This window comes from Castanea sativa, chromosome 11, assembly GCF_040712315.1.
Source record: "Castanea sativa cultivar Marrone di Chiusa Pesio chromosome 11, ASM4071231v1".
NCBI classification, from domain to species: domain Eukaryota; kingdom Viridiplantae; phylum Streptophyta; class Magnoliopsida; order Fagales; family Fagaceae; genus Castanea; species Castanea sativa.
Window position 1 is genome coordinate 54,319,052 of NC_134023.1, and position 24,937 is coordinate 54,343,988.

The following is a 24,937-nucleotide window of genomic DNA, read 5'->3' on the forward strand; positions in this document are numbered from 1 at the left end:
CTCTCTACATTTCTTGGGAATAAGGGGTATTTATACTGAGGTGAGAAAGGAATGAGAAGAGTCAGATTTTCCCAAATAGGGCTAGCTGGTGGCTTGACCTCGCTACTTAACTGAGTCGTGAGTTCAAGTCGCAAGCAAACAGAATAGCCAGACTGGACATTTTGTCCTGTAATGCTACAGCTAGCGTGAATGTTCACCTTCTCAGCATGCTTCATTCGTGTGCATCATCTGGCGACTTGCAAGCCGTGAGCCACCCGCGAGATCCAGCCGCGAGTCCCTGCTTTGCTGCACATTCTTGAGCATTTCTTCACACTCTCTCACACACTACCCTTACATGAATCCGACCTAAATACAAGGTTTCTAAGTGCTGAATTACAAGCAAATTGGCACGGAATAAAGCCAACACAATGGTTGATAAATTTCAACCTTACAAAATGTATTAGAACTCTAATTTGTAATGTTTTCAAACCATGATTAAAACGTTTAAGTCATGTTTAGACTGCTCAAAGTATGTGTCTTTAATGTAAAGTTGGAATCGAGTTGCTGCAGAAGTTACTCTACAATTCTGTCCGGCTCGATCGATCGAGAATTAGACTCGACCGATCGAAAGTCATGCAGATTGTTTTTTCTGCAGAATTTCCAACTCAGCCCTAAACCCATATGAAGTGTAGGGTTTTATGTTTTTCCCTAGGTATAAAAGGCAAACTCTAGCCACGTTTTAGAGGTTGCTCATATTGCTATTTGTGTAAATCTCTTGTGAAATCGAAGAGGTGCTTGCCTACACACAAGCTTAGGATTATCAAGAATGAGATTTCTTCAAGAGCTTGATGATCATTCAGTTGCTGCCATAAGAGCTTAAAGATATACAAGCGGGAGTGCTTATACTTGCTGGAGAATCCAAGAAAGAAGGAGTCTGTGGTCTCGGAGCTTGCACGTGGTCGTGTCAGTAAGTTTTCTATTGGTGGGTAGTAATAGGATGTTAGTGGACTAAGTCGCTATTGTACAAATTTCGATTCTTTCATAGTGGATTCAGTTTTACCTTGAGGATAGCTAAGTTAAATCCTTCCCAGGTTTTTTACCGATTTGGTTTTCCTAGGTCATCATATCATTATGTTCTTTATATTCCCGCTGCTTTGCATGATATGATATATTTGTGTTATACTAGATTTGCATAATTTACCTAAGTTAATAACTTGTCTAAATAACTAGGTTAATCTGTTGTTTTAAGTGGTCTAAAAACGTACAAGTGGTATCAGAGCGGGTAGCTCTCTTGCTGAAGATCTTTTGATCTTTGAGGTGATCCTTGACCCCTGTTGTCATGGAACACGGACACTCTCTTGTTATCCCTCCTCACTTTGATGGGAATAATTATGCTTACTGGAAAGTTAGGATGAAAGCATTCTTGAAATCCATTGATGAAAGGGTCTGGAACTCCGTTGAATACGGATGAGAGAAGCCCACTACTCCTGTGAGTGAGTGGCAAACTTCTCAAAAAGAAGCAGCCGCCTTCAATAGCAAAGCTATAAATGCTATCTTTAATGTTGTTTCTATAGAGAAATTTAAGAGAATCTCTAATGTTGAGGTTGCTCACACTGCTTGGAATATCCTTCAGACTGTGTATGAAGGCACAAAGGCAGTTAAGATCAATAAGTTGCAACAATTAACAACTAGATTTGAAAGCATTAGGATGTCTAATGATGAGTCTTTTGATGAATTCTATGCTAAACTTAATGACATTGTTAATTCTGCATACAACTTGGGTGAAATCTATGATCAACCTAAAATTGTTAGGAAGATTCTTAGATCTTTAATTGAAGATTTTAAACCTAAAGTGACTGTTATCACTGAGAGCAAGGATGTGGACTCCATCCCTGTTGATGAACTTGTAGGATTTCTTCAGTCCTATGAGTTGGACCTACCCAAAACTAGCAAATCCAAATCAATGGCTCTTAAGTCTGTTGATGATGTTGATGTTAGTGGATTTGATGATGAGTTCTCTACTATAGAGATTGCTTACCTTGCCAAGAACTTTAAGAATTTCCTTAGAACTAGCTACAGAAGAGCAAGAGGTAAAAACACTGATGAACCTAGAAACTTTAGGAAGAATGATCCCACTAAGGTTAACAAAATTGAAAAACCTAGAGAAAAAGTAGGTCAATCTTCTAATAATTCTATGGGTCCTCATTGTTTTGGATGTCAAGGGTATGGTCACATGAAATCTGAATGTCTAACTTTCTTGAGGTCTAAGGGTAAGGCTATGGTTGTAACCCTTAGTGATGATGAAGTTTTTGATGATGAGTCTGGTTGTGACGAGGATGGAAACTTCATTGCTTTCACTGCTACTGCTGTAGTCAATGAAAGTGTGATTGTTGAAGAGAACCCTTCTAATGGGGAACTCTCTGAGGATGCAGATCTTCAAGAAGCCTACAATAAACTTTGCAAAGTTGCTGCAAAGGATGCTATGAATGTTGATTTAGGCTTAAAAAAAATTGCATCTCTTGAGCTTGAAAAGAAAAATTTACTTGTGAAATTGTTTGATGCTAATGAATTGTTGAATAATGTGAAGACTGAGAACATGCTTTTGCTTGATAAAGTTAAGAGTTTGAAACATGATTTATCTGTTGTTAGAGAACAAACTAATAGGTCTACCAATTCTAAACTTGATCAAATGCTGAGTGTTCAAAAGTCTCCGTTAGACAAAACTAGGTTAGGTTTTGTAGAAAACATCTCTGTTTTTGAAACACATTCCACAAATTTTGTTCCTTCTTCTGAGCCCCCTGTGTGTGAGGTTGTCAAACCTATAGAAGTCATACCTCCAAGAAAGATTAGGGTTGATCTTTAAGAGTCTAAACCTAAGACTTCTAATCCTTCTAAGGGCAAGTTGCATGGTAAACCTGTATAGGTTTGTCATTTTTGTGGAAAGTCTGGACACATTCGTCCAAACTGTTTCAAGTTGTAAGCTGCTAAGGGAGCAAATAAACCAAAAGTACATGTGCCTCAAGCACAAGATCCTATGGTACTTATTGGTGAGTTGGTAAAGGCTCTAAACCTTTATTCCAATACTGGAGTTGGAAATCATTCTAATATAAATAAGAACTCCAATGCTCAAGGTGCATCTAAAAAGCTTTGGATGCAAAAGGCTCAATCTACGTGAGTCTTTCTGGCATGGTCCTTGTGCTTCATTGCTCTACTCTTTGTGACCATTTTTTTGGTATTTCTTGTCTTTTGTTTTCTTTGTTTTTCTATGATTTGCGTTGCATAACATTCATGCATTTTCATTCTAGGATGTTTTTGTTATTTTCGTCAAAAAAAAAAAAAAGGAAACAAAATGTGTTTTGCATTTTTGTCTTGGATTTAATATCAAGGTTGACCATATTATATTTACATAACATGTTTATGTACCTTGTTTAGCTTGGATGAGTTTATTTTCTTGTACTTTACTAGTTTGAGCTTTGTAGTGCATGTTGTGTGGGAAGATGTTTGTAGTTTTTGATCACATGATCTTGATCTTGATATCACATGCTTTTGATTGTCGGACTTGAACTTTTTGAAAAAGGGATAAATAACCATCTCACCACTGTTTACTAGCCAATCATGAACACCTTAGTGCATATCGTAAGATTTTGTGCTCGAGAAAGTGTAGCACATGCACAAAAAGAACATAAGGCGTTGCCTCGGTTTAAATAATAAAATTGTTGTATACATTATTGGACTATAATTAAATCAATCAAATAAAATTGGTGTGTACATTATCCCAGCTATTTATTTAAATAAGTTTATGATAAAATCAAATTGGTGTGTACATTATGAGGCAAATCAAGAAACTTACATGATTGCAAGCTTTTATTCTAGGAGATGTGAGAGTTATATGATGTAACTCTTTGAGAGATAGTCTCTTTTGATTGTATGTGATGGATTTTGTAGAAATTGTACTTAATTACTATACACATGTCACCTCACATGTCTCTCAAGTTTTTACTAGTTGCACACACTATACAAGTTACTATTTGTTAAACTTTGTACATGATATTGTGTGTAATTTTGGTTTGGCCATCCAAGATTGAAACTTCCTTGAGTTTGTATGCAAAATGTGTTTTGAAGTTTAAGATTTTAAGGTAAACTGAGTGAAAATCTTAATTTTTGGGAAATCTGGGCTTAAATCTTGTGTTTTTGAAAAGCATTTCATCTCATACTCATGCATTTTATTCATAAAATTCTTTGCTTTGAGGAGTTTCTGCACAAAAATGTTGTGTTTTTCAAAAAACTGTTTTTTCCAGAATTTCAATCGATCGAAGTTGTTTCTCGACCGATCGAAATTGCGATTAAATTCTTGGTCATGTTCTGTCTGTTTCGATCGGTACTCAATCGCTATTGGATTAATCGAAGGATTTTCGATCGATCAAACCTAATTTTCAACTGATCGAAAATCGCACAGGAAGTTTTTTAAAAGGATTAAAGTTCATGTGTTCTTCACTTTTCAAAAACTTTTTCAAACTTTTTCTCTCTTTTTCAACCGGTCCAAGAGTCAAAGTCTATTTTTGTTGTTTTCCTCCAAATTCTTTGCAAGGATTTTGTCCTCTAAGGCCGGTATGTCCATTCTACCCTTTCTTTTTCATTTATTTTCATGTTTCATGCATTTTAAGGGGTATTTCGCACCTAGGAATTTTTGGGGTTTTTGATGAATTAGGCTATTTCTTTCACAATTGATCAATGGGTTTTTGTTGTGGGTGCTTTACAACTGTTCTTGATAATTTAATTTGATCAATTTGGTGTTTGGTGGAAAATTTGAAATTCTAGGGCTTGAAACTACCCGAATTGGGGGTGTTGTTCAATTAAGTTTAATTTGATGAAATTGGCTTGTTGGATTGATTAATTTGATCATTTTAATGTATTATCTATCTTGTGTAATGATCAATTGGTCAATGTCATGAAAATTGTACAAGTGGTTTTTCAAAAATTTTGGATTTTTGATATAAACTCTTTGCTCAAGCCAATTTTGTGATTTTAAAGTTATATTGAACTTATTCTCACTGCATTAGAGCATGCATCATTTACTTACACTGTTCATGCATCATATAGATTTGTTATATTCTATGTTATTTTGTACTAACTTGTAGTCTACCATTGGTCTTTCTTGTTTTTCTCTTTTGGTTCTTTTCTATGTGTATTTTCCTTCCTTAGCACCATGCCTAGGAAAACTAGAGCCAATAGGTCATCCTTTACTTCTTCTGCCCCATCCTTTGAGAGTGACAGATTCTTGAGTGTGAAGCACCAAGAGACCTTTGAGACTCTTAATCTTAAGAGAAACATTTGGGCTAAGAGACAGGTTCTTTTAGATGAGGTAGATCCCGAGATTAGGCGGAACTTTAAGCGTAGGGGTTGGTTGTCCTTGTTGGATTTTTCTCACCCCCTTCGGGCTACCTTGATCAGAGAGTTTTACTCGAACCTCTCTGTTCACTCCTATGATTCCAGCACTCTTATGAGGAGTTGGATTCGTGGTGATGAGTACACCATTACTCCTTCGGTAGTGGCTGCTGCTCTTGGGGTGTCTCTTGTTCAGCATCCTGTCTATCCTTATGATGTGTCTCCTCCCCTAGACAACATCATGTCTTACATCACTGGGTCTTCTATCCAGTGGGGTTCTGATCCTCGGATCACTACTGTTGAGCTCTCTAAGGTTCACTATCTTTTCTTTAGGATTGTATGTCATTCCTTGTGGCCTATATCTCATCTGCACACCATTCCTTTGGAGCAATGTGTATTTTTGTACGCTTTTGTTACGGATGCTCCTATTAGTTTTCCTCATTTGTTTCTTCGTTCTTTGAACGAAGTTTATAGAAGTTCCTCTACTGCTCATGCTCTTTTTCATCCTGATTTTTTTTTTTCATTTAATAAGAAGAGTTAATGCATCACTAATTTCTAGGGAGTAATAATGATACTACTATGAGTGTTTTTTTTACCCTTAGATCTAATAGTAATTGGTGGTTCACAAAAGGTATAACTATTGTTTAGTTACACCAGGTGTAATTTGAACTCATCTCTCTCTCTCTCTCTCTCTCTCTCTCTCTCTCTCTCTCTCTCTCTCTATATATATATATATATATATATATATATATATATATAATTTTCATACAATATTACTTTCGAAAATCTAATGAACAATGTTATTTCTCATTTATCGTCTTTGTTATGCAAATCATCAGTTAGTAAATATATGATAATGGTAAAAAGCGTTACAAATGAGATCACTAAAAAAAATATATAAACTTAATTAGCCACTATCATTATGGAGTGGTAGTCTATAATTTTACGCATCCAAAAAAGTAGAATATATAGAGTTTTCTTAAAGGTATGTGTAAAGATTCACTATATGTGTGTGTGTGTAATGGTAAAAAAATGTATATTTAAGGTTTTTATTAACTTAAAAACTAATGAAAAACCAATAGTTAATAACTAAAATTATAATATTAATAAAATATTTAATAAGACCATCCTAAAAAAAACTATCAAGCGCAACGCACGGGTATACGACTAGTTGTCCATAAAACTACTGCACGCATATTGAAATTTTGATTTCTAAAGGAGTCAAAAGTAGTAACACCAACTTCCCATAATTTTTTCAACTCATCAATTAATAGTTGCAAATAATATCAATTTTTTTAATTAAAAAAATACCATCGGAATATTCGTTAGAGGAAGTAACAAAGAGTACTGCAGTTGTCATCGGAGCTGCGGACCTAGCTCATCGAAATATTCCTTACTCCAATTAGAGATTCCCGCACACCAAAATTTTTGTAGAGAAAATGATAGAAAGAGCGATTACGAGAGAGAGAGAGAGAGAGCAATCGAATGAAAAAGAAACCAAAGAGATTAAGAGAGAAAGAGCCTAAATACTCTGAAATCGTAGAAGTTTGAATGAAATAGAGAAGGTTTTTGTCTTCCAATCTCGTTTCAAGGGATGAATTTGAAAATTCTTTATAAATTTTAGATCAAAAACTTGTGGGTGTGCCCGCCATATTTTCCAGCACTTATTTCAATGGTTGAGAAACTTATTTTAAGAGTTATGTTAACTTATTTCAAAGGTCCTCAATAGGTCTAGTAATAGTCACCCGAGAGTGTTACATTAGTGTTTGTTTGGACAAACTTTAGTGAACCCTTAAAAAAAGGGTCGAAAAAGATCAAGTTTCTTGTAGTGATCTCACTTGTGGCAATTAGAACTTAGAACGAACAATGTTTGCTTTGCTTAGATATTAAAAAAACTGTAGTCCAAATCCTTACTACTTGGGTTGAAATAGCAAACGTTGGTGATCTTGTTTGGATATATTGAGAATTGGCATATCAAAGGGCGGTTTTGGAGAGATTGCCATAGAATATAAATTACATCATTAAGCCAATTCAGTGCTCTAATTCTATCTCCCATTGAGCCCATTGTGGAAAATATTAGATCCAGTCTTCCAATGTTTTTCTTTCAAGAATCCTTTCCATGTTCTAGCTCAAAAAAAAATAAAAAAAATAAAATCCTTTCCATGTTCTCACTTCTTGTGCAAGCTAATGGGCTTGCCCATTGTATTGCCCTGTGGGCCACCTTATAAAATGACAAAAACAATGCCAATCTCCACTATGCCACGACCCATTGTTGTGTGGGCTTCAAATATAATACACGGGCATTTCCTCTCTTTCTCCTAGTCTGTTTGTTAAGGTCAAAGTTGTATATATCTCCTCGCTGGGAGTATCACAGTTATAATTGAAAGATATTCTTAATTGGACAAGGTTTTTATGCAAATTGGATTGCACAAATTTTTATGCAATCTACTATGTGACAATTAAAAAAACTATCTATATGTATTATTTAAGTAAGTCACATGACTCTTTAAAAATATCATACAACTATAAATATACGTGAATGATTTTGGACATTGCATAAAAATCCTTGCAACTCGAATCGCATAAAAATCTTAACTCTCTTAATTTGGATAAATCTTTTGTTAATGTTCTATTCTGTTTTGTTTATAGAGAGCAAAATATGTCTACTACCCACCTGCCATTTTGTATTGGACTAGGCCTTCTTCCATCTTATCTGTGTCACCTCGTGTTGTCCAAACTATGATTGGAAATAAATCTAGCCCTATTTCCTCTTGTATTTTTTTGATAAGAAATACACAAATTTTTATTAATTCGAAAAAAACAACATAGCATCTTGAATCACCAACAATGCAATGAATAGTGGACAATCTTCCATCCATCTTACAAAAGAGTCAATATCCTTAGCATAGGCTACCAAAGCATGTGCTGGCTTATTTCCTTATCTCCCCACATGCGAGGATTCAAAAGCCCAAAACTCAAGTAATCTAAAGCAAGTCCCTGAGACTATATTAGAAAGAGAAATCGAGGCAGTAGCGGGGACTTCAAGAGCATAACATACAGTGCTTGAGTCGGTTTTAAAGATAACATTTCTGACCCCGACGTCCCATGCAAATAGAGTTGCCTCATCCATTGCCTTGGCTTTAGCTTGTTTTGGTGATTAATAAAGTATCTATTCCAAAAAAACAAAAAAAAACTTAATAAGGTTTAAAATGTAATTCCATGAAGTAGAATAAAAAAATATAAAAAATAAAAAATTTTGGCGGGTAAAGAGAGCAATAGAAAGAAGGCAAGCGCGCCTAAAATTAAATCGACCAAATAAATAAAATAAAATTGAACTTCTCTTTTGCTCTCACCCTTCTCTCACACTCTCTGAAACCCTAGCCAGCTAACGCATCCAAAACGGCGACGTTTTTTCCCGGCAAATCTCAGGCAAAATTTCAAATTGTAAGTTCAAAATGCTTTCTTTCTGTGAAAATTTATATCGTGAAAATTCACGGAACCTTCTTGAAAATGTGAATTCGCAATTTATTTTTCTTCTATAAATGCGCTGTTTGGTTGCCGAGAAACTGCGGGAAAATTAGATATGTAGTGAAATCTTTATTCGTTTCGAATCTCGAAAATTTAGGTTTCTAAATAATAATAAAAAACCCCAAGATATGATTTTGGCTTGAATTTGAAGCTCTGCCTGCAATTTCAATGTCAAAAAGAATAATAAAAATTTAAGCTAGAGGCTGAGTTTAGAACGGGAACATAAGTTATCGGCTCGAAATGTTTGATAAGAGCTCTAAATCAGAAGATTTGTCTCAATTGTGAAATTAGTTTAGGGATTTTGGTTAGGGTGGAATGGAAACTTTAATCTTTGTAAATTCAAGGAGTGTGTTTAGTGAAATGTAATTGGTAGAGAAAAAAAAAAAAAGGAAAAGGTAGAAATGGGTTTTTTTTTCATTACATTTTGGTGTGACTTTGAGTTTTTGATGCGAAAGCAGGCACTTCAAGTTTATGTGTTGTATGGTTGTATAATATTTTGAAATGGGTGGAGGATTAAAAATCTTTAACATTGGGACAGTAATTGAATTTCATTTAGATCACATAAATCAATTAGACTAAGAAGAAAAAAAGAAGAATTGAACTTAATGAAAGAGAGGGCTTTTATTGAAGTTTAGAGTATATGTGATTATTTATTTATGTTTGTGAATTGGGGTTATGAGAACTCTGGTAAGAAGTAATTACAATGAGCTACAATGCTTAAAAGTGGTTTCGGTTTCCTTCTACATAGTTTTCTTTCTGCAGAAAATAGGGCTGATTCTTTGGGTGATGCAGTCATTTGACTTGCTCCTTGTGTACTTTGTGCTAAAAAGGTTGTATGCGCACGACTCCTGTTTCTGTAAGGTCTAGGAGAGGTAATCAGGAGGCTGAGTGACCCTAATTTTGGAGAGGTTGATTTTTGCACTTGAATCCATGGCATGTTGCTAGGGTAGAGGGCACGAATCATCATACCAAGTTCCATTCTCTATGTTGTGCTCTCTGTGATGTGCATTAAAAATAATGGGTTCTTTTATAAGTTAGTTTTTTATGCTTCTTTTGTCAGCACCTCTGTGGCAAATAATTGATACTTGGTTATATTGTTTTACCTCCCAGTTTGCTTAAAGTAATACTGAACATAGATATTGTTTATGAGTTGTGCACTAGAATGTATGGGTTATCACTGACTTTGGTGTCACATTATCCCTTGTAGTCTTGTAGACCTGTTTTGTTTTATGGGTTATTTCCACATAATATATTCACAACACATGGAATATTCTGTGTCATGCAGCTTTAGTTTGTGAGATTAGCTTAATATTTAGCATCTGGAAATGCTTGATTTCCTAGATGAAAGCCCCATTTTCCCTTTTGATTTATATGCAAATTGTTAGTGTTTTTCTTAATTACTGTCTGTACTAAGTTGTCTGTTTGAAGTAAAGGACTTGTTTATTACAGTTATTTTAGGGTGTTTGACATCAGTGACCCATTAGGACTGGCAGCGGTCTTTTCAGAAAATTGTTCCCACATTGTGGTTTTCCATTGGGTGGAAAATATTTGCTTGAGCAATCATTATTTTGACTGGTACATGTATTAGGCCTTTCCCAGGACCATGTTTTTCACATAATTGCATGGTGATAATATGTTGCACTCAATATACCAATCCTTGGAAGAATCTACTAATCTATGTCAAAAGGAGATTTAATTGGGTTACTAGTTTTCTTTGCATTTTTTGGCAACATTGATATCTGAATTTCCTGCTCTTTTTGGTGACTTTTATATATGACAGACTGTTTGTCACTTAGTTGCCCAAGTTTTCTTAAAGGACTAACCCAGCTATGGTGGCTTCTTGAGTTCACATGCATATTCAAATTTGATGGCAGATAGCAGCATGATTGACAAAGTTTTCAAGCATTGTGAGCACAATGGGACAATTGATAAGTTATCCAAGAAGGGTTGTCAATGCTTTTGTCCCTGGAGTTAAGGATTTATAGTGTAGGCTTTCCTACTATTCTCATTTTGATATTACGAATCATAATTGTGAGAGAGATGGAGCAACCACAGTCAGGTAACGGAGGAGCAGAAGCAGTTCTAAATCTCAAACCCAGCTCTTCAATTTCTATTGCATATCACTCTCTATTTGGTCCTCATGATGACCTGATCCTCCTTGAGCTTGACGAGAAACTTGTACCAGATATCCTTCAACAAAGGTAAGCATATTGCTTCATTTTAATTCTAGGGTCTTATTTAGTCTCTCTGATTTCCAATTTTTTGTACATCCAATATAATCTAATGTGTTCTTTTCCAGGATAACCTTAAGAGGACAACCTGATGAAGATGCAGTTCTCTGCACTGGGTCAAAAACTTATGGTATCAAGTTTGTTGGTAATTCTAATTCTGTATTCCTTATACCCCCTTCAGATCAAACAGAATTTTGTGAAAATTCTTCAGATTGTAAGAGGAAAGATGATGACCAACAAGGTGTTGCGTCTGTTATCAAAGTTGCACCCAGTAACATGGAACTTGTTGAAGTTGCTCCAAGACTTGACAAGCTTAAATTGCTTCTCTCTGAGAATCCTTACACGTTCCAGGAGGACTTGGAAATGGAGGATTTGGAGGGGGTAGAGAAAGGTAATACAGGACTCTATAAATGGGATGATCTTGTTGAAAAGGTTCAAGCTAGTGATGAGGAATTGAGGTCTGAATTACAGGCTCTTTCAGCGGTGGAGATTGGTGGTTATTGGAGAATAGTTGATGTGAAGTACATGGACACAATTCTGAGGATGCTATTGCACAATTCAGTAATAAATGACTGGTCACTTGATGCACTTAATGAAGATGAAGTAGTGAATATGCTAGAATCAGATGGGTATCCTCACAAACTTGCACATCATTGTTTGCATGTGTATGGTAATAAGGTGGATGAGAATTTGGGTAGGCAGGTGTGGAAATTGGATGAGAGGCGAGTGTGTGTGCATTTTGCAAGGGAAATTCTGAAAGAGGGGAAGAGGAAAATGGAAAGTTTCATGAAGGAGTGGATGCAGAAGATTCCAGAAGGGATGCAAGCAAGCTTCAACATGTTGGAAGGCGAAGTTTTGACAGAGAGGCTTGGTGTCGAGACTTGGATTCGTGCCTTCAGTGTTTCTTCTTTGCCATCTTCACCTGCTGAGCGTTTCTCCATCCTTTTCAGAGAGCGGCCAAAATGGGAGTGGAAGGATTTACAGCCTTACATCAGGTTGAATTTTGTTTTCTTGCCATCCTTTTTCCTGTTACCATTTTCTTGTTCTTATTCACAAGTAGTTTTCTTTTCCTTGTTTAAATTTATCAAACAGGGATCTGAGTGTACCTGGTCTGTCTTCGGAAGGTTTGCTCCTCAAATACACTCGAAGAACACAACCAACCCAGGATGCAGAACCAGTTTTCAGTGCAAGATAGTTCGAACACAATTTATACAAATCAGAGTAAGATAGTCAAGTGCTTTAAAAGCCTTGGACACTCACGTTATCTCAAAAAAAAAAAAAAAGGTATCACAATATTTCAGGTGCCTGTATGCACGTGCCCCTTCTATAAATGGTTTAAGAGAGTTAAGTCTTGGGAATAGAACTTAAAATCACCATCTTGTTAATATAGCCCATATGATCCTAGCCAATGTGTAAACTTAACTCTCTTTCACAAAGCATTGTAGTGGTTTAAAATCATTTGATGTCTCATTAGAACATCATTAAGTTAAAACCAGGACATATTAACATTTCAAATTGAGTTATCAATGTCACAAGTAGGAGGTTTTTCCTGTAGGCCTCCTTACTAGACCTATATTTCTGATAACATTTACAGCAATGGATGTACTTACCAAACACCATGAGATATGATTTTTAACTGTGATCATAACATTATACAGTAGAGGTGTAATGGTGAGTGTTTGTGGCGGACATGTTTTGCTTGCTTTTTATTGGAGGCTGAATGAAGTTGTTAACTGACTTGCTAGTGATGATGGCAGTGCTTCAGTCTGAAGACATCAAGAACAGATGTGTTGCTACTTCCTTCTCTTTAGTCTCCGTTTTTTGAAAAATCATGGAAAAAACTTTGCCAGATTCTCGATTTGTTTCCATGCCCCCATCAAAACTAAGAAACACCGGTTATTCTCCTTGAATCAAATGTCTTTGTTAATGAATCCTGCATTAGTAAGTGGAAGGAGCTTTACAGCTTTAAAGTTCTTTTCTCTTGATGTCCCTGCCATAAAAGTTTTCCATAAAAGGGTGTCTTCTTAGTAGATCCATAAATTCAAGTAATTGGCTCTAAAAAAATGCTCAACCAACATCTTTAGATTTCGTCTCTATTTGCTTTGAAAGGTTCTATACTTCTATTTCTTAGCAGAATAGCAGTAACTTAATTTATAACTTTCGTGGTGTATATAATATCATGTGTTTTACAATTCTCATTACACCTTTTTTTTTTTTTTTTTTATAAACTCTCATTACACCAAATAAGAAATGATAATTTTTTTTTTATAGGAATGATAATTGATTTCAAATAATTTGATTCATGAACAATTAAAAATCTGCACCGTGTAGATTTTGTTGATTTTAAATATTTCATCCTCATATGAGAAAATATATGGTGTTTTACATCATTTTAGAGAAAATTGAACACCTTATACTAATATTGAAGTTGAACATTCATAACCCAGATGTGAACTTGTCATAGCAACTTTTGCGTGTTATCAATTATCTGTTTCAACCTCAACACCAAGCGACAAATTTGACTCTTGAGTTAACTTTTTATGGCAACTTGTTGCTTGTTTTCAACAAACCTTATCCTCCGAAATTGTTGCTCCAATTAGAGAATGATAATTTTAAACATCTTGCCACGGCCTTGGCTGCATGCGCAGGCAGGCATGCCACAGCCTTGGCAGCGTGCCCACAGTGAGCTGTCATGCCATGCCAACTAAGGAAAAGTATATACTTTGTATCATATTTTAGTACTATAAGTTTTTAAAATTGATGCCCCATTGGCAATAAAATCAACAAATCATATTGTGCACTAGCATAGTATGTTATCCGATGATTATATATGCCAAGAGAATGAATCAAAATTAACCTTTGTCATTCGTTCTCCTTTATTTTATTAAATTGAATTCTAAACGAAGCTCAAAAGTAGAAAAATGGTGAAAGGCAAATGGCTAAACTTAAATGTGCAGGATAAGCCTCTCCTTAGGACTGCTTTAGTACTTTTGCCTAGTTGTAAAATAATTTTGGTTAAAACATTATTTTTAGTTTTAAATTTGGAGTTTGTTGCTAAATCGGTTCCAATCCTTAAATGTGATGGAGACTAATAGATGGGGCACTTTGATATGTTTATAATAATTGAGAGTTTAAATTGTACAAGCCTCTCATCACTTGATAGTTGGGGTACCGTGATAGTTGGTGGTACCGTGATAGTTGATATATAAGACTCTCATCACTTGAAAGGTCAAATCCGAATTTAATGGGTATAACTATAAAGTGTGTCAATATTTACTGTAATGCACATAATGCTACCTACACAAATTAATATTGATATGGGCTTGAAGTCCTGTCTGGACTGTCAACTTCACATTGAACCTACCAATCTTATCTATACTACTATTTAAGGGGCTTTCCCTATTTGGATTCCTATTTTTTTAGTTCAAAAATGCCCCTGCAGTCCTATGTTTAAATAGAGACAAAACTAAAGGACAATCTAGTAAAAACTCATTTTTTTAGTTCAAAGATGCCCCTACAGTCTTATGTTTGAGTAGAGACAAAACTAAAGGACAATCCGGTAAAAATGCAACTCTAACTCCCACTAAAATATTGCATAAAAAATAGGACCACTCTCCTATTAATTTTTAAATTGATTTATTCACTTATAAATTAGATTTTTAAAATAAAAATCATATATGTATATAAAATAATTAAATACAGTTTTTTCCTACAAAATAAGACCACTAAAAAAGATAAAAATCATATATGTATATAAAATAATTAAATACAGTTTTTTCCTACAAAATAATACCACTAATAATATTTAAAGCCTCCTCACCAGCACAAATCTACTTACTACATATTTGCAAAAGCTTTGGGAAGTGGGCCACGTAGCACTATTGTATTAGTGGCGAACATGCTTTGCTTTAAAGAAGTTTGATTTGTATCAACATTGAATTGATAAACTAATCAAATTCAACAATCATTCCTTAAGGGCATAATTATGGTAATCCAATGCGAGAGTATTGGAATTATTTGACTGACGGTTACTTAAAAGACTCATTTTAATAGATGTTCTTAAAATAATTATTAATAAATTATTTTAAGAAAGTTTAAGAAAATTATTTTTATAGATAATATAAAAAGGGGATAATTTTTATTTTCTTTTTCCATGAAAGGTTTCTTCTTTTCTTTTTTTTTTTTTGGCTATGAAATAGAACTCTTTTCTAAAAATCTAATTTAAAGCAATATACTCCTTTTTGGAGACTTGAACCATGATCATTCTTTCAAGCCCACATATACTTGTACTTGATGAGTAATCATCCGTTAAATTTTCCTACTTAAAATATGATTCAGTCTACTTAATTTTCTGGCCACTGCATTGTATGCCAATGCTTATCTTTTACTTTTAGTATCTCAACCAATCAAACCTATTATAATATTAAATAGAAAGTAGAGTGGATACGTAAAATTTAGGAGAAACTACATTGTTGGTCCCTCAAGTTTACTCTATATGCGTAATTGATCCCTCAAGTTTCAAGTGAGCACAATTGGTCCTTTTTTTTTTTCTTTTTTTCTTTTTTTCTTTTTGAGAAACAACACAATTGGTTTCTTAAGCTTTTAAAATGAGTAATATAAGTCATTCTGTTAACTTCCGTAAGTCGTTTTGCTTTCGTGGCTAATGGAATTACGGCTTCTCATTTTTTAATGACATGACATTTATTTTTATTAAAAAATTACAAAAAATGAATTTACACATAAAAGAAAAATCTGACCCGTTCTAATGCAAGTCTTAATCCACCTCCCTGCGCTTCTCTCACGCAACCATAAAATTCGGCAACATTCCAGCCCTGCTATAACCTGCTCGGAAACGGCATTCATATCTGCCAAATCCAGATTGTTTCTCAATAAAAATCACAATACAGACAGGAAAGGCGAATTCTCCTCTGGCACCAACACATTTGGCGTTTTGTTAATGCTATTCCCAACTGAATTATGACCTTCCCTTTCCCACCAGAAGCCACATATGGCACCCCTATAAGCACAACCATCATTGCTGGCCGTTTCTGGGACCGACTAATCTTCTTGCTTGCTAAAAACTCCATCTAGATTTCTGGCTTCCAATACATTCCGGTGATCCTCAATATGTGGATTCTTTTTGGTAACCTTGACAGTCATATTGACACTAGAGGCCCCATCACTAAAGTTGATAACAATCTTATTTTCCTCCACGTGCATCATGTCTGGAGCACTGTTGGGTTCGTGAATTAGATTGCAAATGAGTTTTACTTTGGTACTGGGTTAAGATTAAGACTTGAATTAGAATGGGTTAGATTTTTTTTTTTTTAGCGTGTAAATTCATTTTTGTAATTTTTGGATTAAAAAATGGCATGTCATTAAAAAAAAAAATGGCATGTCATTATTCAGTTAACTACGCAAGCAACACTACTAACGGAAGTTAACAAAATAACTTATATTGCCCATTCTAAAAACTTAAGAGACTATTAGCTCAGCTGGTAAAGTCTTTTATGGTTGTATAAGAGGTCTGGGGTTCAATCCCTGCCAACACCATAAACTGATTAATGTCTTGGTCAGATAATAAAAAACTATTTTTAGGAGCGAACGCCATAGCCTCGTAGGCGTAGTTTTGCCTAAAATTTAAAACAGTGTGAGCTAGTTCTATCACATGAAAGAAAAGAAAAAAATGTTGGAACCCCTCTGATTTAACAGCTACTGATAAGATTGAATGCATTAATTATCACATAATTTCCCCAATTATTTCCCCAATCAATGGCTACAACTAGAACCATCACTCAAAATTGGCCTCAAGTTGTAAGTCAAATGTCGGGAATTGAAGAAAGTAGTTGTAGAAGAATGGCAGTTGAAAGAACGTGTCTATATCTAGGCTAACTTCATGCATGACTAAGCATGATTAAAGAGCTAGCAAATAGCAATCACGAAGAAGCCAAGTACAACTCTTTGTTCTTGACATATATGGAAACTTGGACCATTTTCTATTGGTATCAGTGCAATAGCTAGGTACAATTTTTAAACTCTCTATATGGCAAGAGTCCAGTGCAATCACGAAGAAGCCAAGTGCAACTCTTGTTCTTGACATATATGGAAACTTGGACCATTTTCTATTGGGATCAGTGCAATAACTAGGTACAAATTTTAAACTTTCTGTATGTGGCAAGAGTCCAGTGAGTCCATGTTTTCTTATTTTAACACTTCTTGATTTACAAAACCAATGTGAAATAATTCAAAATGACTCATTCATCTCAAAAGAACCAAGAGGGAGAGGTCATGTTCTGGTATTAATTCTACTTTGTGGTTCACAATTTGCATAAGATTCCGAAGCAATTTTAATGTGATAACTAACTTATATTCATTTTAAATCTTTTTTTTTTTATGTAGGTGTTCTTTTGCAAAAGAGAGGAGGCCAAACACTTGACAATCAAAAGCTCCAGAGTCTCTCTGTACACAAACTTGGGTTTGTTTACTAGCAAAACTGAAAACTGAAACATAAACTTATCTCAACTCTTATTGAGTATTGTCGTCTAAATGAATTACTGGAATCTGAGCTATCATGTGTTCTTGCTTATTGCTTGACATTTGCATTTCTTTACAGAATATTTATAAATAAAAAAAACAAGATCCTTGTAAAAACAAAATGTGATTTTTATTTTTATTTATTATAATCGAACAACATGTGACATAACACCCCCAAAAAGATGACAGAGTTTCTGATTTTTATGTCTTCCCTAAGATTCTGCCTAATAAACACTCAAATTTGACAAGACACTCCATCTGATGACAGTTTTATTTTTATGTCTTCCCTAAGATTCTACCTAATAAACACTCAAATGCGACACGACACTCCATCTGATGACAGAGTTTCTATTTTAGAAAGGAAAAAAAACAAAAACAAAAAATGAGAAGAATAAGAAGAATTCAAAGATGAAGAAAAGCTTGTCAATATGTGGAGCCACTATTGCTGCATTCTAATTTTGCTGTCAAAATTTGCTTAAGCCAGTGATGTGAAGTACCAAAGTATGAACTATATGAAAGTCAATTTGATAACTATTCTCTAGCATATGTTTAATATAAATTGGAATATTCTTTTCACGTTGTCTTTTATCTCTATTTTTGGATTCTCTGAATGGCACTTTTTTCTTGGATTTCACTGTTCCATACATACCCAGGGTCATATTCTTGCTTTTGCCACCTTAGCACTTGTTAATATTCTGATTTGCAATGAAGTTACTTGTATAGAACTTGAATATGTTGTCCTTAATTATACAATATATATGAGAGTACTTATTGGACATTTTTCTTGGCTAGGACAAACTTCATTTGAGTTAAGTGAAGAAGTTTGCAATGGAATTCCTCGATCTATTTATTGTGGCATTAATGCCAGTTCTGAAAATACTTTTGGTTACTGCTGTTGGTTTATTTCTTGCAACGGAGCGTATCAATCTCTTGGGGGCAGATGCAAGGTCATATTTGAATAATGTAGGTCAAAATTTCCCGACTGTTCAATTCCTTTTCTTCTTATATTTGTCTTCTTATCCTCATGTTGTATATGCTTATTATCAAGTTCTAAAATCAAGTTTCTTTTGCTATGTTAAGCGCATTGGCTACCAAGCTGCAGAGTAACATTTTTTGTAATCTAGTCTCCAAAAGTGGCTGCACATTTAAGGATGATGAAACTTAACATGTAAATTAAGAAATAATGAAAAATGTCAACCACTTTCAATTGATCATATTGTAATCCATTATTGATTGCACTTTCAACGTGCTGTTGCATCATCCAATGCTATTGAAACTTCATGAAAAGATTTAAATTTTCTATTCTTTTTAAAAATTGTAATGCTTGAATTTGCTGGCCAGCTTACTAGAAAGAAGATATTAGTAACTTGGCTTCAAGTATTTTCGAAGTCTTGAACTCTGTCTGCGTCTTGATTTCTCCCCTCTTTTACTGACCAAAGGAGTTTGCTTTCACTGTTGTTTTTTAGTTACTTTAATTAAATAGAAATTTACTTTTTGAAAGTTTATGCATGTTGATTTTTAATTCTAATGGTTAGATTCTATTAACTAAAAATCAGATTCAATTCTTTAATGACTTGTACACTGTTCTTTTATTATTTGAATTTTCAAAGTTGTGCACCCTGGCTAGTTTCCCAACAGCTGAAAAGGACTAACAACACTACTTGTATCTGTGTACAGTTGGTGTTTTATCTGTTCAGTCCATCAATCATTTTTAGCAACCTGGCTGAAACAATTACTTTAGACAGTTTGACAAACTTGTGAGTTCAGTTCTTTCATTCTTCTATAATTCTTCCCCTCCACCCCTTTCTTTTTTCCTATTGTAACTTATGGTTAATGCGTAGGTGGTTCATGCCACTGAACATCCTTCTCACATTCATTATTGGGTCTGCCCTTGCATGGATACTGGTAAAAATCACAAGAGCTCCTCAGCATCTTCGAAGCCTAATCATTGGTTCTTGTGCTGCAGGTAGACAAAAACCCAAATGAATTGTTTATAGGTGTACATTTTCTAGTCATAACCCATAGCCTGATTGAGAGCATATATAATACAATGACTTATGATTCACACTACAATAGGTATTGCATTAAAATTTAAAAATGCTTTTGGAACTCCTCAACATGACTTAAATTGGGAAACTACAATTTCTTTAATTTCACTTTGAAGTAAGATAAAAAAAATAATAATAAATTACCTTAACAGTGATAGTATTTAGTTCCTCTTTTTCAATACCACAAGCTTTTTTGCACAAATTTTACAGTGTCTTTCAGTTTATATAAGATACATATGAAATATGATACATACTGAAATGGTTCATTTTTTGACAATTTTATCAGGTATTGTCTTTACCATCTGCACCATAAATCATCATATAGTACAACACATTTGTTTTCTTGTATAAATTTAAAAATTAAAAATGCATTACTGCAATATGGCTGTACCAAATTAAATACAAGGAGTGAACTATTGCATTGCACTGATCAGCTGTCATGGAAGTACATAACTCTAGAAATTAGCTATGCAACCAAGTTTCACAATTGCTTCTTTTCACCATCTCATGCTCTATTTTATTTATGATCAAAAGGTAATTGTCCATAATATATTTAGAGGGAGATTGATATGTGCAGGCAATTTAGGAAACTTTCTTCTGATTATAATCCCAGCAGTTTGTGACGATGATAATAGTCCATTTGGAGATTCTTCTGTTTGCTCGACAGATGGAGAGTCTTATGTTGCCCTTTCTATGGCGGTAATAGTCTATTGTTACCATTCTAATATCACCAAAATAAAAATCCCACAGTGAGACCAATTGTTCTGAACGATAAAATGTTGTTCAGTGCCTTCAATAATATGTCCCAATTTTCAGTTAATCTGTATGATAAATTGACAGGCCACCTCTTAAATGACTACAATATGGGATAAGTGGATAATACTATATGTCAATCACAAGTTAGATCAATTAATCACTTTTATTTTTATTTTATTCTTGTTTTGATGGTACAGATAGGAGCAGTATATATATGGTCTTATGTGTACGCCATCATGCGATTATCTGCAAACAAGGCAACTAAAGAAATTGACTCAAATGAATCTACAATACAAGATAGCACTTCCGGGGAAATTCCATATTCAGAGATTTGTCCAGAAGCACTTCTTCCTTCAAGGGGTAGCCCCACCTCTCAGGAAGATACAGATCAAGCTGAAGTCCCTTCTACCAAATCTGAAGGAAAAGCAAAGGTTTCTGCTCATCTTATTCTGTTATGGATTTCCATTTATGATGTTCAAATGCTGTCTTTTTTCAAAGTTTGATTACCACTCAAGATCAATGCCATCAATGAGGAGTAAAGAAGAATTAATCCGACATAGAACATTATACTCTCAGTTAACAGAAAAATGCTTAATAAGGAGCAGGCCAGCACATTTATTGGTCACATAAAACATAACTTCAGTGTAGGAGATTGGAGAGAATAAAATAGTTGTCATTTTATTAAATTTTGTTATGTTGAATAGAAGATCATACTGTCCTATCCTAAAACGATTCCATGATTTTTCTGTAAAAAAATGATGTCTCATCATAAATGAAGTTCTAAAATAGTAAATTTATGATTGGCATAATGAGGATACCATGTATTGTTAGATATATTCTTTTTTAATTGTTTTGTACTAGAGTTCTTCATTGCTAATTAAGGAAACTTATCTTTTTTCTACTATATCCTTGAATAAAATAACCTTTTAAAGATTCCTTTGATAGGTATCATTGCTGGAGAAGGCTAACCTGCACCTTAAGAAGATTTTTGGGTACATTGACTTCAAAAAAATATTTGCACCATCGACAATTGCAGCGGTATTCTCGCAGTTCTTGTTATATTCAGAATAAGATTTGTCTTTAAGCATTTAGCATTCAGTATGGTCAGTTTTTACTTCTCTAATTCTGTTAAAAGTGGTAGTTCCAAACATGATAAGAAAAAGTATATAATCTGGGCATTTCACTCCATCTTGACCTCGAGATAGAGAAATTATATTAGAAGCACATTCATTCCAAAAATAAACTTGTTCTGTTTCTTGAAACTTGAATATACTCATACATTTTAAATGGGGAATGGGATAATTCAACACCAATGAACACTATCAACTACCATACTTATTTCAAATGCCCCGAATAATTACATTATTGTAGTTATTTTTAAGTAATTATTTATTGTGTATATTTTACATTGGGTACTCTACATTAATATGCTTATTTTTACTTCTATAGATTATCGGCTTTATAGTCGGAATAGTCTCTCCAATTCGAAAGGTCCTGGTTGGTGATGATGCTCCTCTTCGTGCCATCTACAATTCTGTGAGTTTGATATCGTATGAATCCTACCACTAACTCAATAATCTCCCACAGCTTGAGTCTTGGTGTTCAAGTTTCTGCTCACAATTCAAAACTCTAAAATTTCCTATTTGCAACTTGAAGTAGTGTTAATAAGCACATATCAAAGTTAAACTCACACTTCTATTGAAGGAATGAACATGTGTGGATCACTCTCAAGAGAAGACCAATTCATCATAAAGAAAAAAATTAATTACATATATTTTTAGCAACAATCTCTCACAGCTGAATTCCATTTATATTAAAAAGCAAAATTGACCACCCGCCCTTATAGATGGGATGGTACCTCCCTATGCTTGAATTGCTTGGGGGTTTAGAGGGAAGGCTTTGAGCTGCAGTGTCAGCAGCATTTTAATGTACTATATATTTCTAACAATCTCAAAAGAGAGAGAGAGAGAGAGAGAAGCACATTTGGCAGTAATGGCCCATCCTTACTCATAAATACACCACAGTAACATGTTATCAGCATAATATTAGTAGAATAATAGTCAATTATACACTGCCCGAAAGGGCCTTCTAACAGCACCAGAATTTCTCCTTTGAGCAATTACGTCTTCCCTAGTGGACCGCTAACTCTTAGAACCTACAAGCAATGGAAAAATATGAAAGACTCACTTTTCCATTTGAACTTTTGGATTTGCATCTTGAGTGTTCTTTATCTACCAATCTACATTAATTCCTTGTTGTTTCCTTTCTCTTCTACAGGGACGCAACAATACCATGTATGACATTGATAATTGGAGCGAACCTTCTTAAAGGTGGCTTTTAACATTGGTTCTAATCTTTACTATGTCTTCCTTGGGTTGGCTCAGTTCCCTCATTAATTGTCCATGAAATGTTTTTGATATTTACTTTAGTGTAATTGTTTTTTGTAGGTCTGAAGACATCTGGAGTAGGTCCATTAATTATCCTAGGAATTATTGCAATTCGATATATTATATTGCCTTCATTGGGTATTGTTATTGTTAAGGCTGCAAACCATTTTGGTATGGTGGGATCAGATTCATTATATCAGTTTACACTTATGCTGCAATATTCACTTCCACCCGCTATGAATGTAGGTATGTGTGATCACTATTTTTTTCATTTGTGTTTCATTATGTGAAGTTACTCAAGCGTCAAACCACCCATTTTGATCCCATTATATATTGAAGACATTGATAATGCTTCTAGAGATGCTACCTTAAGTGGTATCCATATTTGTGTTTGTTCAAGTTCACATTGCTTAACATATTGGTTTGTTTGTTGGCGATTGTTGTTATAGCTCCATATTTTAAAGCCATGTACCTTGTGCTTGTTAGCAATATGTAGGCAAGATCACACTGATTAGACCTTTTGTTTTAACATCCTCCTAGCAGTTTTTTTTTTTTTTTTTTTTTGAGAACGAAGATAAAAATTATATTAAGATAGTAACATCGTTTTACAAACTGAAAAACAAGGCACAACAACTTGAGCCCTCAACAGATAGACGTTGGCAAAACACAATGCCCACTTACATAAGAAACAGCTAGTAGAAAAGAAAAAACAGATTTGCCTCAAGAGGTTGTCTGCGCTGCTGTGAGGCGCTGGTATTCTGTCAAGAGACCCATAGATGAGTCTTTTTGAAATAGAATTTGTTTCTTGCATTCCAAAGAGCCCACACGAAGACAGCCCAGGTCTTGAGTTCTTGCTGATTTAATCTGTTTACCATGCTCCAAAACAATCCAAACAAATCTGAAGCACCATTTGAACATTTCTGGATTTGCCTACATGTTAATCCTTGATGTACCGTGCCAGGATTTTATATAGATGGCATAGGTTGCCTGCTATCTCTCCTAGATCTTGTAGAAGTGGATGTCTTGTGCATTGGTTACGACATAGGTTTTGTTTGAGTATATTAGACAAGAGATGTAGCCTAAGCTTACTTTCACTCAATCAGACTTGTCTGAGTGATAATAGGAACTAAGCTGCTCAGTTCAGCTTCTTAAAATGCTCATTCCAGCTCATTGATTAACTAAACAAGTTTGGATTAATTTGTTCATTCCTTGGTTTTGATCTTCAAAATTTGAATGACTGACGCTTTGTCATGAACTTGGCAGGTACTATTTCTCAGTTGCTTAAGACTGGAGAGAGTGAATGCTCTGTCATTATGCTATGGACTTATGCTGTGTCATCACTCTTTCTAACAATGTGGTCAACTGTCTTCATGTGGATTGTTGCTTAATCAGGATTTCCTTAATTCATTTGAGGACTTACCATCATCATAACACGGCAAAGAACAACAGCATCCCGAATAGCTACCTAGTTCTTTATAATGTTGTCATCAGCTTTCAACATCTACTACTGCGTGAAACAAACCAGAAGCCAAATATTCTTCTATGTAGATTATTTGCATAAACGTCAAATTACTATGAGCAGCTTACCATTTTTTGAAACTATTCCCTAGAATTGAGAGGAACTATATGAAACATCAAAATTGAAATACATTGATGAGCCTAATCTGTATTAGATCTACACAAAGGGACAAAAGATGAAAGATGCCTAATTCTGAAATTATGAGTTCTCATTGGCTTCTTTGCTATTTTTTATGATTGTGAAGTGGTAATAGCATTTTCCAGTTGGCCTCATGATTTTAAATAAATAAAATTTTACTTGTTGAGATATAAAAAATGAATTAGAATATTTATCCTGCAATCTTTTATGTCCTATTATATGTCATGTGTTTGTCCTATTGCATATCTGAGGTGTTTAATATATATATACTCTGCTGGTATATTTTATTTGCTGTGATTAACTGTTAATTTATTTATTTATGCATTGTTAATTCCTAGGGTCTTAAACAATATTTTTTAATTGATAGTACAGATTCTTCAACATACATTCTTCATTTTTTTTTCTCTACAAACATGACTATCCTTTTTCTTT

The 24,937-nt window shown here is 34.4% G+C and overlaps 2 protein-coding genes across 6 annotated transcripts; both read left to right on the forward strand.

Annotated features, from left to right (window-relative positions):
* The first annotated feature begins 8,679 nt into the window (after window positions 1-8,679).
* LOC142614694 (uncharacterized) lies at window positions 8,680-12,779 on the forward strand. Of its 5 annotated transcripts, XM_075787254.1 has the most exons (5): window positions 8,700-8,808; window positions 9,655-9,764; window positions 10,767-11,093; window positions 11,192-12,118; window positions 12,216-12,779. In XM_075787254.1, the coding sequence occupies exons 3-5, from the start codon at window positions 10,846-10,848 to the stop codon at window positions 12,316-12,318; spliced, it is 1,278 nt and encodes a 425-aa protein (XP_075643369.1). In that variant the 5' UTR covers window positions 8,700-8,808; window positions 9,655-9,764; window positions 10,767-10,845; the 3' UTR covers window positions 12,319-12,779. The 5 variants fall into 5 exon arrangements, with proteins under 5 accessions (XP_075643365.1, XP_075643367.1, XP_075643368.1 ...); XM_075787250.1 differs by lacking the exon at window positions 9,655-9,764 and having other exon boundaries at window positions 8,680-8,808; window positions 10,673-11,093; XM_075787252.1 differs by lacking the exon at window positions 9,655-9,764 and having other exon boundaries at window positions 8,680-8,808.
* A 4,254-nt stretch (window positions 12,780-17,033) lies between these two features.
* On the forward strand, window positions 17,034-24,565 carry LOC142615889 (protein PIN-LIKES 3-like). The gene is made up of 12 exons (XM_075788810.1): window positions 17,034-17,270; window positions 17,523-17,598; window positions 18,450-18,620; window positions 19,335-19,414; window positions 19,499-19,623; window positions 20,283-20,404; window positions 20,659-20,892; window positions 21,407-21,499; window positions 21,911-22,011; window positions 22,739-22,791; window positions 22,909-23,094; window positions 24,112-24,565. Exons 3-12 carry the CDS (start codon window positions 18,486-18,488, stop codon window positions 24,234-24,236), a joined length of 1,254 nt encoding a protein of 417 aa, XP_075644925.1. The 5' UTR covers window positions 17,034-17,270; window positions 17,523-17,598; window positions 18,450-18,485; the 3' UTR covers window positions 24,237-24,565.
* The last annotated feature ends 372 nt before the right edge of the window (window positions 24,566-24,937 follow it).